General features: G+C 47.2%; 1 protein-coding gene across 12 annotated transcripts in view; it reads right to left on the bottom strand.

The window, feature by feature from the left end:
• Nucleotides 1–405: 405 nt before the first annotated feature.
• Nucleotides 406–15,356, bottom strand: part of UBE2D4 (ubiquitin conjugating enzyme E2 D4) — a 114,879-nt gene continuing 99,928 nt past the window's right edge. For 6 of the 12 annotated variants that reach the window (XM_069561175.1, XM_069561172.1, XM_069561173.1 and 3 more), the window contains exons 3-7: nucleotides 12,760–12,791; nucleotides 12,593–12,670; nucleotides 9,265–9,370; nucleotides 7,455–7,548; nucleotides 5,094–5,972 (exon numbers count right to left, since the gene is read on the bottom strand). In XM_069561175.1, the coding sequence (XP_069417276.1) occupies nucleotides 5,927–5,972; nucleotides 7,455–7,548; nucleotides 9,265–9,370; nucleotides 12,593–12,670; nucleotides 12,760–12,768 (333 nt within the window). In that variant the 5' untranslated portion in view covers nucleotides 12,769–12,791 and the 3' untranslated portion in view covers nucleotides 5,094–5,926. Of the gene's footprint in view, nucleotides 1,082–2,435; nucleotides 2,689–4,435; nucleotides 4,511–5,016; nucleotides 5,060–5,093; nucleotides 5,973–7,454; nucleotides 7,549–9,264; nucleotides 9,371–12,592; nucleotides 12,671–12,759; nucleotides 12,792–15,356 lie in introns of those variants that run through there. The other 6 variants (XM_069561171.1, XM_069561167.1, XR_011250771.1 and 3 more) reach the window with 5 other exon arrangements.

Here is a 15,356-nt window from a genome sequence, read left to right as displayed (position 1 = left end):
GGGCAAACATCTTTTAATTTCATGGCTGCGGACACCATCTGCAGTGTACTCAGTCTTGTCCAACTCTTTGTAATCTGTTCTTTCCTGATTGTTAATAAACTTTCTTGCAACAGGTAAGACCTTAGATTCTTCTTTGCATCCTTACCAAGAACTGAGGCCCATAGGAGGAAGGGTCTCCAAACTCTGCTTCTGCTGACAGTTCATAGTAGTCTTACATGACAAAAGGGACCAAGAAGCTCTCTGGGGCACCTCTTTTATAAGCACACTAATGCCATTCATGAGGGCTCCACTGCTGTGACCTCATCACCTCCCAAAGGCCCCACCTCCCAATATCATTACCTTAAGGGTTAAGAGTTCAACGAAGGAATTTTGAGGGTACATAACCATTGAGACCACAACAATCGGTAAAAAATAATAGGTTTTTATTCAAAGTCTTCATCCACAGAAGTGTCAATTAGCAAGAAAATAATTTTCTTAAAAACCACTAGGATTACATCTCTATGCTCCAGCCACACATGGCCACATTACTACAGAAAGGGAGAAATGAAATCATTGGTTTTCCTGCCCTAAAAAGAAAACTTGTTTATGTTGCATGGTAAGTGGAATCCAGTAAACAAATAACTTCACATCTTGAGAGATTAAAAACAAAACAAAAACCCCCAAAGCTTCCTAGTTGAATCCTTGTTATGATTTAAACAGAGGGTAAGCAGTCAAGTATAGAAAGGTGGGAAGGCTGCAGTCCTGAGCTTGATCTGTGACTCAGGCCCGCAGGTAGGGAGGGAATAGCCAATGTGGTCTGCTTGTCATTTAAGGCTTGGCTACGAGGGGCTGTCACAAGTCAGTATGTGGTGTCTCACAGAAAGGGCAAAACCACCTCCTTCAGGAGAAGCAATGCTCTTTCCTGCCATCCTAACCCTTTACAGAGAGGGCACACTTGCTGCTCACATAGCTCGTTCTGTGAGGGCTTCTAGCTTCTCAAGTCTTACTGAAGCCTTGACCTCAAAGACCTGGAGGCATGTGTGCATCAGCCAAGCTCCCTGTTGTAGACAGATCGGCCCACAGCAAGAAGTCAGCAGAAATTCTAGAAGGTTCAAAGGGAACAGAAGGTACAGGTGATGGGGATTTTGCAGTTTAACTACAACTCTGCCAACATTTTAAACCAAAAGATGTTGACAAGTTATTGTTAGTTCCTCCTGTTCCAGGATGGTGTCCTGAGCTTGCTTCTGGTCACATGGCATGGGAGATCATAGTTTGCCGACTAGGGATGGAACCTGTGACCCTTACAGTGGAAGCACAGACTGCTAACCACTGGACTACCAGGTTATTCCTACTGCTGGATATTTGACACAGAAGAACTAGCCAAGTTCCCTCAGAAGGGTAGTTAGCCTTTCACCCCTTGCCTCCGCCACCCCCAACTTTACAGCCCATGCCTCCATCTGCATCCTTATTTCTGGAGCTGGTAGATCATTTTGCCCATTGAGCACGCCTGGCCTTCTAGTGCCGTGGCCAGGTCATTATTGCTCCTGGGAACAAGCTTTGAGATGAGGCTGGGCCCAGGCCTAATGTCATTTTGTTCTTCATGTGTGTGGATGGAGGGACAGATGCAGCTCTGGGCCCATGTCCTTGCCCCTATAAAGCCCCTGGCCCAGTGATGGTGCTTGTTTCCCTGGGAGTCTAGGGTGTGAAATGGTTTTACACACCAGCTTATATGAACTATGCCATCCACTTAATATGAAAATTGCTGTTCATCCTGCACTCCTGTGCCTTCAGTGATTCTCCAGAAAGGTGAGCCCTGTGCCACCCAGAAGGTAACAGGGCCCCAATTTCAGAAGGGCCATGTGCGGGAGTGTCACCAGGTTGCTGAGTGAGCTCCCAGAATGTGCTGTGCTTGTTGGGGAACATAGTCCTTTGCCTGTAGGACCCTCCTCCCTGTCCATCCATCAGGCCCTACCTTAGTTTTAGCTCCTTCCTGAGGCCTGTGTAGTTCCAGTGAACTCCCAGAAAGCAACCACATTTTCTTTGTATAATTCTTTTCCTTTCCCCTCCCCTTCACACCTTGCATTTGGCAATTGCTCAGTCACTGCCTGGATAAAGCCACCTAAAGTCATTAGAAAGTAATGACCAGCCAGCGGTGATGGACATTCCCCATGACTAGCCCCTTGAGCTACTGTGCGGGGGGCGGGGGGGGGGGGGTGGTGCGGCGGGCGTGGGCAGCATAGGTGAGAGGCAGGCTCTGAGAGGGCAATTCTGTCATTACCTCTTAAAGTGGAGCCCAGCCAAGCCCGCGCACCCAGAGGTAAGCTCTGCTGCAGGGAGCTGGACAGCTCAAGCAGGCCTATCTGACAGTAAGGATTAGGAGCCTGGGAGGAGTGTGGTGGAGATGGGGTAATATGGAGACGTGACGTTTTTTAGGAAAGTCAAGAAACCACTCACTATTTGGTTTGACAGAGGGTTTGCAGATTTTCTGTAGCTTTTTATTTTTGTTTTTAATAAAATCCCTCTGCCAACAGAAGAGAAACCCCAATGGTGGTCATGATGAGGCCAGCAGACTGGCTGGGAAGATCACCAGGCCTGAAGGAGCCAGTGTGCCTGCCTGCATGGTACCAGGCTGCTGTTGTGAGGGTGCTGGTGAGATAGGCTGGGGCCTGGGTCCCTTTACTGGAGTGCTCGCACCTGAACAAACATCTCCTTGAGCAACAGAACACAAAGAAACTATAAGGGACTAAAAATAACTTGACGAATGCACAGTTGGGGTCAATTCTGACTAATACAAAAAGACCAAAACCCAACTGTCATTTCTGAGGTACGGGGAGCAAAAGCAGGGTTCTGCACGATCCTTGCACACAGCACCACCATGTGGGCTGGCAGACCACCCAAGCCACCCTTTCAACCTGACCCACTGGCCCATCCCACCCTCACCTCATTAAGGGACCAGCTCGCCCTGCCACCTGCAGGGGTCAAGCAAGGGCACCGGTTCACTTGTTCTTAACTCCCCACTGCTGCAGTGAGTTCCAGTAAAGCCTTGCCTAAATTTCTTGTCTGATCTCTTATCAATTTCTATTGATCAAAGAGTCCAAGGACTCAGCTTGGTACCACTGGTAAGCCATCCTGTTTCTCAGACCAGCTTTCATGGCTAGGTCTAATCCTCATTCAACCCTCACCCAGTGCTGCCAGGGAGGAAGCATGTGTCACAGTGAGAAGAGCTGGAGGAACAGAGGCACAGAAGAGGGGGCAGGCGAGGGCAGGAGGGACAAGTGGCCCGTGCTGCTCCCAAGGCTTTCTCCTCCTCTACCAGAACAGGCCTTCAGGCCAGGAGCTCTGTTGACCAGTCTCACAAGCACCTCTTTATCACTTTAGGAGGCTTTGTCCTGAATTTGAGAGACAGAAACCTGCCTATTCTTGGGCCTCTGCGGTCAGGTGGTGTTGGATCCCATGGTGCTAACACGGGTGAGCTGTGAGCTGCCAGGCCCACTGGACATGGGTGTTCTGGTCTTTTAAACCCTTGTCAGGAGATTTTGACCCTTTGCCATATTCTTGGAACTCTTGGGTCTTCCTATAGTCTGCTAAAGGATCAAGATCACAGCTCCATCCAGCAAACTGAGATACTTTTGGCCAGAGTTAAGTCATTTGTTCATGTTGGATTAATTGCTTAAGATCATGCAATTCCCTGGTATCTCTGGTCTATGGAGAAAACGAAGTATCACTGCACAGTTAGATTTTTAGATCTGCTGTTAAGTTACTGACCTCGGACTCGCCTTGGAAACATGATATCTATACCTGTGTGATATCTGGGAGCTGCCTGCACACAGTGCATTTTAAAATAAGGGTTTCAACTTAAGAAGCCTGTCCTTCAGGCTAACCTGAGTGCTGGAAGGCTTGAAAATCAAGTTTCTCAGGGGTAGAGAGTCCAAGGAACTTGCCAGGGACAGCCCTGCAGAACATCACTGTGGTGGCCATTCCATCACTTGGCTTGGCACAATACAGGCCTGTCCAAGTACAGAGTGCAAATCAAGCAAAAGGGTGAATGGTAATTCACAGTGGGGATCCCAAAGGATAATTTTACTTTTGCTATTGCATTATCACCAACAGAGACAGCAGGCTTGGGAAAATTTTAACTAGACAGAGAAAATTCATGAGCTTCTGGTGAGTCATAAGCTATTATGCTGGAAAGGCTGAAAATGGCACCCTCCAACTCAACAACAACTTGGGCCTGGATATTCCTTCTCTGAACCTCTAACTTGTCTCTGAAATTGGAATCTGTCCCACCTTCCCATACTTTGTTATATTTGGTTCAAGGAGTATTATGGCCATTGTCTGAAATGGCAGAGTTGTGTGATGGCAGTGTTCCCAGGGGACACCTGAAGTTTATAATTTTGTTTAAGTAAAGACCAAAGGGGTAGCAGAGAGAGAAAAAATTAACAGGGCAAATCCTCACCATGGTACAAAGCAGGGAATGGAGCCCATGGAACACAGAAAGTAGCCTTTACCTGAGGATCCTAAATGCGGAACCCTGTAAAGTAAATGCAGACCAGGCTCAGACTGCTGCCTGCTTTGCTAAGGAAGTGGTGGTGACTAATCCCAGCACTCTCGCTGAAAAGCAAGAACAGTGAAGCTGTGCTACAACTTCAGAGTTTCTGGAACAGGTCAGGCTCATGTGGTCATCTAGGGCTGATCCCCAGGTGCAAGGTCTGCAGGCCTCCTTCCAAACTCCACAGACTTGGCCATGTGGTTGAAGAATTTTAGGGTTTCTCCACTTCCTGGTCCTACTTACCCAAACATCATTCTCATATGGCTGTTCTGGGAGTGGACTAGCTTTGAAAACCACTTAGAGAAGACTAGGCCAAATTGGATGTTGAGAGATGTGAAGTCCCTCAATTTTCCTCCTCTCTTCAGAGGTTCAATTAGAATAATCCCTTTACTACCCTTCTCCTCACTAACCTAATCTCAAATCTCTGAACTCTAAAGGCAGCTCTTGAAATGTGTTACATCAGAAATTTAAGAGAGGAGGCCAGTTACCCGATGGGCTACCTGTTAAAAGTTTCCATATCTTCTGTTCTGCCTGGAAAAAAAAAAGACTTAAATGTCAGTTATCATTTAGGGTTATGAGTGCATTACATTTTTATTTACATTTAACAAGTCCCTCTCTCTCCCTGTGTTCTGTTCAGTGAATGGCTCACACTTTGCCTTCATGTAGGCTCTGAGTGGGAGGAGGTGGGGTGGTGAAAATCTCATAAGATAGAAAAGGATAACCCAAATCTTTTCAGGTTTCATAATTTTGTTCTTGCTTCTAAAAGGACAGTCATCTCTCATGGCGTGTTATGTGCTTTATATCCTGACTTTCAATTTACAGCTTCTTGGTGTGGGAGGAGAGTGCCAGCACGTGGCACTGCCGAGGAAGACTGGTGGGAGCTGTGGGGCAAGGCCTCCACTTCCCAGTGACACTGTTCACAGTTCCCAGAACTTCTGGGATGAGGTGAGAGTCCTCAGGATGTGGTCTGTGGCAGACACGATGTGAGGAAAGCCTGCCCGCTCCTCCCTGGGCACTGAGTTCTAAAAGGCAAAGAGCACGTGGTAAGGGGCCAGACTGGGGCCCCTGTGTGGCGCCACGGTAAGCGATGCCGCCTGAGTGAGGCCAGGCAGGGGAGGCACACAGGTCCTCCGAATAGGCGAGCAGTGAGTTGGGGTGGAGGGACCGATTCCAATGTAGCCAGGAAGGCTGCAGATCACAACAGTGACTACTGATCTGGCATCAGAGACATGACGCTGTCAAAACCATGATGGCTGAGAGTAGTACCAACATGCTGTGGTTGGAGAATGTGGGTAATCAGCATTTGTTTGCAGAAGAGATGACGCTCTGTGAGTGGCTCAGCCAATAGCTCAGCTCAGCTTCTCTTGGACAATGTCTCCTGTAAAACCTCTGAGGCACTTACATAGCATATTTCTGTGTCCACTCTCTTGCTAGTCTGTTGTACCTGGAAGAAAAAAGTAGAGGAAGTGACACCCTCATTCGTAATGGTCACTTCCTTTCAACGTGCAGTAGAGAAAAGAACTGATATAGGGGAAATGCTGTTGCTTCTCATCAAATACCTAAGACGGATGAATGAATGAAATAGACTGCCTGGAGCAGGAACGTGTCACTCACGGCCATAAACCCCGAGCCTGGTGAGTCCTAGCAGTTCTTCACAACTATCTGCTGTGGAAGATTTGAGAGCGCAACAGACCACCTCCCTCCCTCTCTCCTGTCTTTCAACATGGATGCATTTGATCAGGAAGAGATACCCAGAGGTCAGCATGGGAGAGTCCCTGGTATCTAGCACGTGGGCTCCATGAATCTGGCCACCAGAGTGTGAGTAAGCGCCACTGTTGGCAGCCACAGAGCAGGTCTGGTGCCCATTGAGAATATGTGCATTTATCCACATTACTGTTATGGAACCTGGTGCCATGACACTGTAAGAGAGTTATGTAATCAGAGAAGACAATGAAGACAATCACTTCTGGTATATCTAACATATATCATAACAAGCGCTGAAATAAATACAAATTAAGATCTCATCACTTAACAATCACTTTGTCATACAGGAGAACTGAAATGAGGGAAATAATGAGCTCTATAAAGGTTTCAAGAAATATATGCTGGAAAAAGCACATTCCATTCTAATCTCTTTAGACAGAAGAGAAATAATGAACTAAAAGACCTACTGGAAAGTTCTTTTAAAAGCCAGCAACTCCACCCTCTGCACCCTGCTCCTGCCCCTAGCTGCTCACAGGGCCGCCACTGCTGATGCCTGGGGCCCTGCCATGTCTGGCCCTTTCTCACAGTGCTGTCAACTCTCAGAGGTTGTCACACAATGTACCTGCCTCAGCAGCCACAGACATCTGCTCAGGCTACAGTGCACATGGTTGTGTCTGGCCACATGAGTCAGAATTCTACAGTCAAGAGTCTGGAAATCAGAGAGTTGGCAGTGAGGGTCTGTCAGTAAATCAGGAACACACTGCTTACTTCTTAGCCTCAACTAGCAAACTGAGCACAGCAGTGCTTCCCACCTCAATCAGCCCTGGCCTCACCCTGGGCATATCTGAGCAGATAGCCCATTATCTTGTGATAAAGTCCTTGTATTTTAATCCAGAATTTTCTTGCTGTCAGATTCTTCTGAGTCCATTGTTGGCTGACCACTGACATTACTGGCCTCAAGGGCAGGTCTGGCAATAATCTTTTAGGATTCAGTAGTGGCAGCTGATGAGCTATCCAGGAGGGCAACCTGCTTTTATCTCCTTCTCCCTCCTCAGAGTCAAAGGATATGTTAGTGAGAGAGGCAGGAGTCTTAGCCCAGCTCAGAATGGGCAGGACGATGTCCAGGGGAAAACCTCGTTGGCCTGGAAGCACCAGCTCAGGGTATTGCTGGGAGCTGCCTGGAGCAGCTGGGGCCCAAAGGCAACCCAAAGAGGACACATACTTCTCTCTATCAGCCTTGTAGGTATGGGCTATTTCTGGCACCAGAGGGTCATCAGGGTTGGGGTCGCAGAGCAGAGAACAGATGGATAAGAGAACTGGAAAGAAAAGAAACAATAAGTCAACTGCAGTCACAAGGCTCCCAGGTCACCCCAGGTCCAGTGAGCCCCTCAAATTGAACTCTCTGTTGACAGAGCAATTATTTTCTCTTCAACATCCCATCAAAATTATTCTAATACCCCAAGACTCTTGGGGTATCAGAATACGAATGTATTTACTTTGTCCATCTATCAGTTGAACAGCAACTTTACCCTGTGGTGTCCCAGTTCCATCTGCCCTAGGGCACTTCTGGCCTCCCCTTCCTGATCTCAAAAGTCCTTTGGCTCCGTGCCATGTGCCTTTGTTGTTTGGTCCCAGGGGCCCTGTTCACTATTAAAGAAACCAGAACTCAGAAGATTCTGGTGACCTGTCCAAGGTTAAAGACTTGGAACACCCACCAAATGGGTAAAAACAAGATTCAGAACCAGGTCTGTGTGACTGCCAAGCAAATGCGCACTGCCCTACACTCTCAGTTCTGCTCTGGACCTGTGAGGACACTCCCACCAGGGAGTGGTTGGAGGCTGAGGAAGTGGTGCTGCTGGGATCGTTAGGGTCTAGGCTAAATGCACTGTCAATCCTAGATTTGCTCTGGAACCCTCTGTACCACCCCAAACAAGTATCATCCTTGCCTCAGTGAATCTATTCAAGTCCTGACCACAGTTAAACTATGGTAAACCAGGTACACTATGATTGAGGGATGATTTGTCTTTTTAAAGCTCTTCAACTCTCCTGCTGTTCTGAGCTCAAAGGATGTGTCATGAGAGAGCTAATTTCTTCCTTCCTTCCACATTCAAGTGTCTACTCCTGGCCATTTTGATTTCCTCTCCCTACTTTCTTAGACAGTGTCCTGACCCCCACACCCAAAGGCATGCTAGGCAGTGGGGTGAGGATTCAGCTCAGAGAGGAGCAGGCCCCCAGTGTGGAGTTGTCTCCTGGAGGCCTGAGTACTGGAGTCAGCTCTGCCTCCACGGCATCTGCATCACCACATTGGACTGGGCAGCTTTCCCTGTAGATTTACCACGCAGTCTCAAAGAGCCTGCTCTGGTCAGCTGTCCTGGTGTCTTGTGTTCCCCACTCTGCTTCCTAAAGCTCTGCCACCTGCATTGCCTCACACTCCACTCTGTTTGTTGGGCTCTGGTACCCTGATTCTCTCAGGTTGCTTTTTTTTTACCACCTTACTCACTCCACTGACAGGTAACTCACACCCTCTGTGTTCAAGTCTCAGGGTTTGTACAACCATGTTCAGCCTGTCTTAGTTGGGAAGGAATATCTGCATCCTTTAAGCCCAGTTTAGACTGGTTTCTTCACCCTCATGCAGAGCACAGGCCCTGTGTCCTCTTCACTCAGGGCTGGTTCACAACCCATGTTGCAAAGTGAATAAATGAGAGAATGGAGGAGGCAATGTAATATTTGCCTTTCTATTTACTTTTAGATCAAAAGTATAAATAGGATCAATATTTTCTTTTGCACCCGTGTAACAGTCTGGCTGGAGCACCCTGCAGCAACAGATCCAGGTGGACGCGGTGGGGGTGGGGAAAGCACCACTTTGGACTCCTCCCCCTCCAGGCTGTGACCACGGGCTAGGACCGTGGCTGCTTCCCCGGAGCCTGAATTTGCTCTCAGGAGTGCAGGGGTAGAAACACTGCTGTGACCGAGATGGGGAGGAGATAGGCACTCACAGTATCAGAACCTAGTATACACATCTACCTTTTTACCTTTTGACACAGTCAGTGCTGGAGACCACTGGGACCGTAGGATGTCAAGGCAGATGCTGCCATTGCTGTTGATGTTGGGATGATAAATTTTGGTTGTGAAAACAACCTGCAGAGATGAGAGACCTCAAGTCAGACAGACCACAGGGACATTCTAGATTGTTTATCTGTCAGGAAAATGAACCAAGTAAGGTGGAAATGACCACTACTGGGACATACCTGGCCCTGCACAATCCTGGGTGAGCTGGGCATTATTCCAAACCAGAATGGGATACAGGAAGGGGCACCTGGAGAAAAAGTCCCCCAACCCATTCCCTGCTGGGCTCTTGAACTAGACGCGAGGACTGACACCATCTCCCCCAGAAGAGTGTGCTCTGAGGGCTAACAAAAAGAGCAATGGCCAGGACTCAGAAGTCTTGTTGAATAATGGAGTTCTTAAGCCAGATGATGACTATGTGGGCATCCATTATATGATTATCTACAGTACTTTACATGCCTTGAAACAGTTTTAATAAAACAGGATTTTTTTGTTGTTGTTGTTGGCTTCATTTTAAAACAACTCACTTCAGAATATGAGGAGAAGGAAGGCTGTGTATGTGAGGCTCAGCATCTGTTACCAAATGACTTTTTCCAGGAGGGCTTCCACGGTAGCTCAAAGGGTAAAGAATCTGCCTGAAATGCAGGAGACTTCCTGACAGTCCCTGGGTTGGGAAGATCCAGTATACCCACTGCAGGATTTCTGCCTGGAGAACCCCGTGGACAGAGGAGTCTGGCAGGCTACAGCCCAGGGACTGTACGGAGTTGGACATGACTGAGCAACTAACACTTTCACTTTTCACTTTTTTCCAGGACGCATCAAACTTCCAAAGTGACTGAGGCACTAAATATTTGCCTTATTCTTTATTATCTCCTGTAGAGAAGATCATGCAACCTTGCCAGATTCCCCCCATAGACCCAGAAAATTCTTGCCCAAACAGCAATCTTACTTTGTCTTGTTCTCCTGTGGAAAGGAGATTTTTAAAAAGACAGAAACACTTTCTTCTATCGTAGAAGACAACATTTTGGCACACAACTCTCCTTGTTACAGTAAACCCAGCTCACAGGGCTGATTTCAGTCTCTAATAATAGGCGCTGCTTTTGCTTTGTCTTGGGGCAATCAGGAATCCTGAAAATGCCCAACAGACACACAGGATTATATTCAATCTGTTTATTTTAAAAAAGATCAGCAGCAACTTATACACTAATGAAGGATATAAGATGCTACTTTACAAGACACTGCAGCAAATCTCAACAGGGAAAGGGGAGAGTGGGGGTAGATTCAAGGCCATGGAATGTGCTTTTTCAACCAAACCCCTGAAATAACAGTTATACTTAAAAGAGGTATTTTACTATCTGTCCCCTTGTGCCCAGCACAACCCAGCCTTCTTCGTTAAAAGCTGGCAAAGTCTCCAGAATCTTAACCACATTTAACTCTGATTTAAAATATGGAGGCACTGATGGCCTCTGGTGGCAATGACCAGGGAGAGCTGTGGGCTGGGGAGCCCAGAGGGGCTGCTCCTCATTGCTTAGATAGAATGAGCACACAGGGGTGAAAGGTCTGCCTTTAACAGAGCCATTGAGGTCAACCACAGGGCAGTAAGACACATCACAAACCCTGAGACAGGGGACCCTGGCACAGATTCAGGACTTCCGTGTAACTTGCTAAAATGCAAAACTTTAGGTCAGTCCTGAGAAAACAGCACACAAACCCCAAAGAGGCGGGGGGAGGGTCTCTGACAATGATCAGTACCTCTCAAGAGCATCAGGTCATGAAAGACCAGAGGAAATGGAGCCTCTGTTACAGACTGTGGAGACGGAGGAGACAAGACAACAAATACAGGGCAAGGTTCTAGAACCTGAGGAAAACTGGTGAAAAAGTAAGGCCATCAGTTTAGCTCTGAGCATGTGGCCAACACTGACTTCCTGGATTTGATGCTTGGACTTCAATAAACTAAGATGTTGACTTCAGGGAAAGCTAAAAACAAGGCATATGTGGAAAATATGTACTATTTTTGCAACATTTTTCTAAGTCTAAAATTAATTTAAAATAAAAAGTTACCAAAAAATAGGCTGACACATCTGGGTTCAAGTCCCACCCTCCACTATAAGCCGCACCATTTTCAGGAACTAGAGTGCCCATTCAAAGCCTTGGTTTCCTCATTCACAACCAGAACTGACGATTTTATTTAAAAAATAAGAATTAAAATGGATATTGGTATATGAAGCAAAACCCTGGAGGAATGTATACTGTCCCTGTCCTGTCCCTCTTTCAACCTTTGGGGGCTTGAAAGGATAATCAGTAGGGCTATTAGCTGTGATCTTCTCTGGGGATAGGTTTATAAATAGACTGATTTCCATCTGTGTATTAGTTAGTTCTCCATATGCTCTAATTTTAAAATAACCCACTTTTATCAATTTTTCAATCAGAAAGATAACAATATGTTAAAAATGATATGAATAACCTACAATCACTGCTGTGTGACCACATCTGCCTGTGCTGTTGGCTCCACCTTGGAACAAGCCACCTGCTTTGCCTTAACAACCCGTCTCTGCCCTACCCAGCCTCTCACCACAGCAGAGCAACTGACTGCACACCGTGGGTCCCCTCGGGGTCATCCTTCCCACCCCCAAACAAAGGCTTGCCCTCCAGTTCCCTGTGACCCTTTCCATGATCAGAGTGATCCCACTACCACCTTCCCTCACTGTCCTATCCCACTTTGCTGCTCTGTGCTTCTCCTCAGCATGGCGTAGCTCTCATACTAAACTTCTCCCGCATGGGACTATGAATCTCAGGAAGGCAGGACTCCTCCAGGGGAAGGAAGGAGTGACTTGCCAGGGTCCTAGGCCAGCTTCTCTCCACTGGTGGACATTCAGGGCCATCCTGTGCAATTCAGGATGCTGAGCAGCATTCCTGGCCTCCACTAGATACTAGAAGCAATCCTCTGCCCACCTCCCATCTCAGGCTTTATTACCACAAAAATCTCAGTGTCCCTGGGGTAGGGGCTGAGAAGTCCTGTCCTAGACTGAAAGGGACTGCAGAGAAGAGAGCTGGAGCCTGAGACACATCCTAACTCAGCCACCCCACAAGGAACACCCCTGAAAACATGGCTTCAGTAGGAAGCCCTCACCACACCAGCCCTTGCTCACATGAACAGTGAGTCCTGAAAGCCCAGAGTTTAATTCCTGGCAAGCTGTACTCCTGGTGGTGGATAAGGGGCCCTGGGAAAAGCCCCGGGTGCAGCTTTCTGTACCAGTGACTTCATCACACACTGTTCCTGTCCCCTGTCCTCACCTTTGGGGGCTTGAAAGGATAATCGGTAGGGAAGTGGATGGTCAGGAAGAAAACGCCTCCTTGGTAAGGACTGTCATTCTGGAGGATGAGACACCGAAAGCAGATTAGTACATGCGCAAGAGGTACAACAGGTAAGGCAAGGGCTACGCTGAGCAGCTGCTACCTACCGGGCCCATGATGGTGGCTTGCCAGTGGAACACTGCAAGACAAAAAAGAGACAGGAAGTGAGCCTCTCCAGCAAACACATCTCTCCACCAAAGAGGAGCTGCTCTGTTCAGAGGGTGCTGTTCACACACAAGCCTGCCCTCACTTCTGACACCAACCACCTCTGTAGGGGTTTCTGTAATTTAACTGGACTCCAGACTCATGAAAGACTGTTGTCCTCACAGCTCTGATTTATCACAGTGAAAGGCTGAGGTCAATGTCAGCTGAGGGAAGAGCTCATGGGGAAAGTTCCAGGCAGAGTCCAAATGTAGACCTTCACTTGTCCTCTTCCCTGGAGTCCCAGCATTGATGTGTGACAATACACGGAATACTGCCTACTGGGATGTTCACCCCTGGTTCAGCGTACAGAGCTTTTACTGGAACTCCATCACGTTAGCAGGATGGATTAATGGACTATTCACATGGCTGATCTATGTCTCCAGTTCCTCTGGCAATGATCCCAAACCTCCACCTTAAACCAGCTCGCTGGTCTGTCTAGTGTGGCCTGCCTCCACCTAACTCACATTGCTGGTTTGGGTCAAGGCCTAAACAGTCCTATCAGGCAGGGTAGTTTAGACATCGCTTTCCTGAGGCTAGGGACAAAGGCCAGATCTTTTAAGGACAAAATTAAATTCTTTACTATCCAGGTGCCAGTAAACTACAATTCAATCTTCTCTCTGCATAGAATTAAGCCTTAGGTAGGCTTTAGCCACTTTCCATGTTACATTTATAAACCTCTCTTCTCCTTAGTTCTTCACTATTTACTCTGAAGCCTTCTCCAAAGGGTCTCTTCCAGGAGTCAATCACTGCCTGTGGCCCTGGGGCTTCAGTGGCTATTTCCCACCTGTGTCCTCTCACACATCCCCAGGACTAGGTGACAAGCCAAGAGCAGCCCCTCGTATTCTTCCCTCCTAGGCTCCCACCAAGCCGGTGGTCAGGCCACGTCCCTGCTTAGAATGTGAGAGCTTTCTCTTTCTCTGCACGTCACGCCTGCTGCCCTCTCTGGAGTCAGGCTACTTTTACTGCTGTACACAGCCCTAGAAAAGCTCCTGTATGCTCAGCAAGACTGGCCTAGAGCAGGCAGATGACTCAGTTCCAAAGCTCCCAGGACACTGTCCAGTCTTTGTGGAAAGTGCCTATATACCCACCTGGGGGGTGTGCTGAGAACATCTGAGGGATCTGTTATTCTCTAGGGAATTCTGTCTCATGGTTCCATCATGGGTGTGAAATCAGCCCCAATTTTCAGACCTGGCCCTGTACTGGGTTTCCTGCCATCTATTCAAATATCTCACAGAGTCCGCCCTTGCCAGCAGACAGGAAATTGCCAAAGCGGGAGGAGGGAAAGGAATTGAAGGGACAAGAGAAGAGGTTTCCCAAGCTCCTACAGGTATCCAAAGACAGTCACAGCAGCCTTGCCCTTTTTCAAATGTTTCAAGAAATGCTACTGATGGGAACACTTCTATCTACAATGAGGCTGCCTAAGCTAATAAAGTGCCACTTCTTTTTCTTTTGACTGCTTTTATTCCAACTCTTACTAATCATTAGCTGGTAGGTATACATTTTCCTAATCATGGTATAGAATGGAATTCTTTATTAAACAAATGTTTTTTGATAATTAATATACAGAGAAAGGGAGGAGTAGATAATATGAATGGTTCCTCTGGCAAACAGGTGTCCCATTCACTTTAACTCCTGAGGTCTGCTGAGGGGCTGAGCAGAACCCAAAGGCACAGTTAGAACAGAAGCCTCCAAAAGAGACAGGAAGAGAAAAGCAATTGCAGAGGGATTCCGGAAAGGGGCTGTTAACTCACAGGGCAGGCATGAAATGGCCCCAAAAGGTTAGCTAGTTTCCAAGACTGTGCAAACCTCATCTAAACTCAGGTACTGAGTATGGAGAGTGGCTAGACTCTCAGATAAAGATGGCTGCTTACCAGTACAGGGCTGCAGTGAAGGGTGAGAATGTGTGGTGCAAAGGAACACCAAGGGGTACCTTTAGAAAGTGGCAGCTGAATCATTACCAGTTCAATCTTATCCATAACCCCAGTTTACATTATTTTAAGCAACAGGTAAGCGGGGGAAAATATGTTACTGAGACCTATGACACTTGGAAGGACAACACAGATCAAATAACAAACTGGTGAAGCTACACTTGTTCACCAACTCTGCATATGCAATGGGAATCATTTCTGTTCTGCTCTAAAAAATTATTTAAACTCTCACATAAAGCTTCTGGAATCCTCCATTTTCAGTAGCTGTCTGCCCATTTTCAGTTCCTCTAAGCATCAGCCCATAGAACATGCAGGAACACACACATATGACTTCTTCCTCACATATGACTACTTCCTCTTTTTTTTTTTCTCATCTCTGTGAAATTTCTCTTTCTTGCATTTTAACACAATAAAAGTTTTTTGTTTTTGTTTTTTTAATGTAGCATATGGCTTTCCTGATGGCTCAGACAGTAAAGAATCTACCTGCATATGAGAGACCCAGGTTTGATCCCTGGGTCGGGAAGATTCCCTAGAGAAGGGAATGGCTACCCACTCCAGTATTCTTGCCTGGA

The sequence above is a fragment of the Ovis canadensis genome, chromosome 19 (assembly GCF_042477335.2).
Source record: "Ovis canadensis isolate MfBH-ARS-UI-01 breed Bighorn chromosome 19, ARS-UI_OviCan_v2, whole genome shotgun sequence".
Classification (NCBI taxonomy): domain Eukaryota; kingdom Metazoa; phylum Chordata; class Mammalia; order Artiodactyla; family Bovidae; genus Ovis; species Ovis canadensis.
This window is presented reverse-complemented; position numbering and strand designations above follow the sequence as displayed.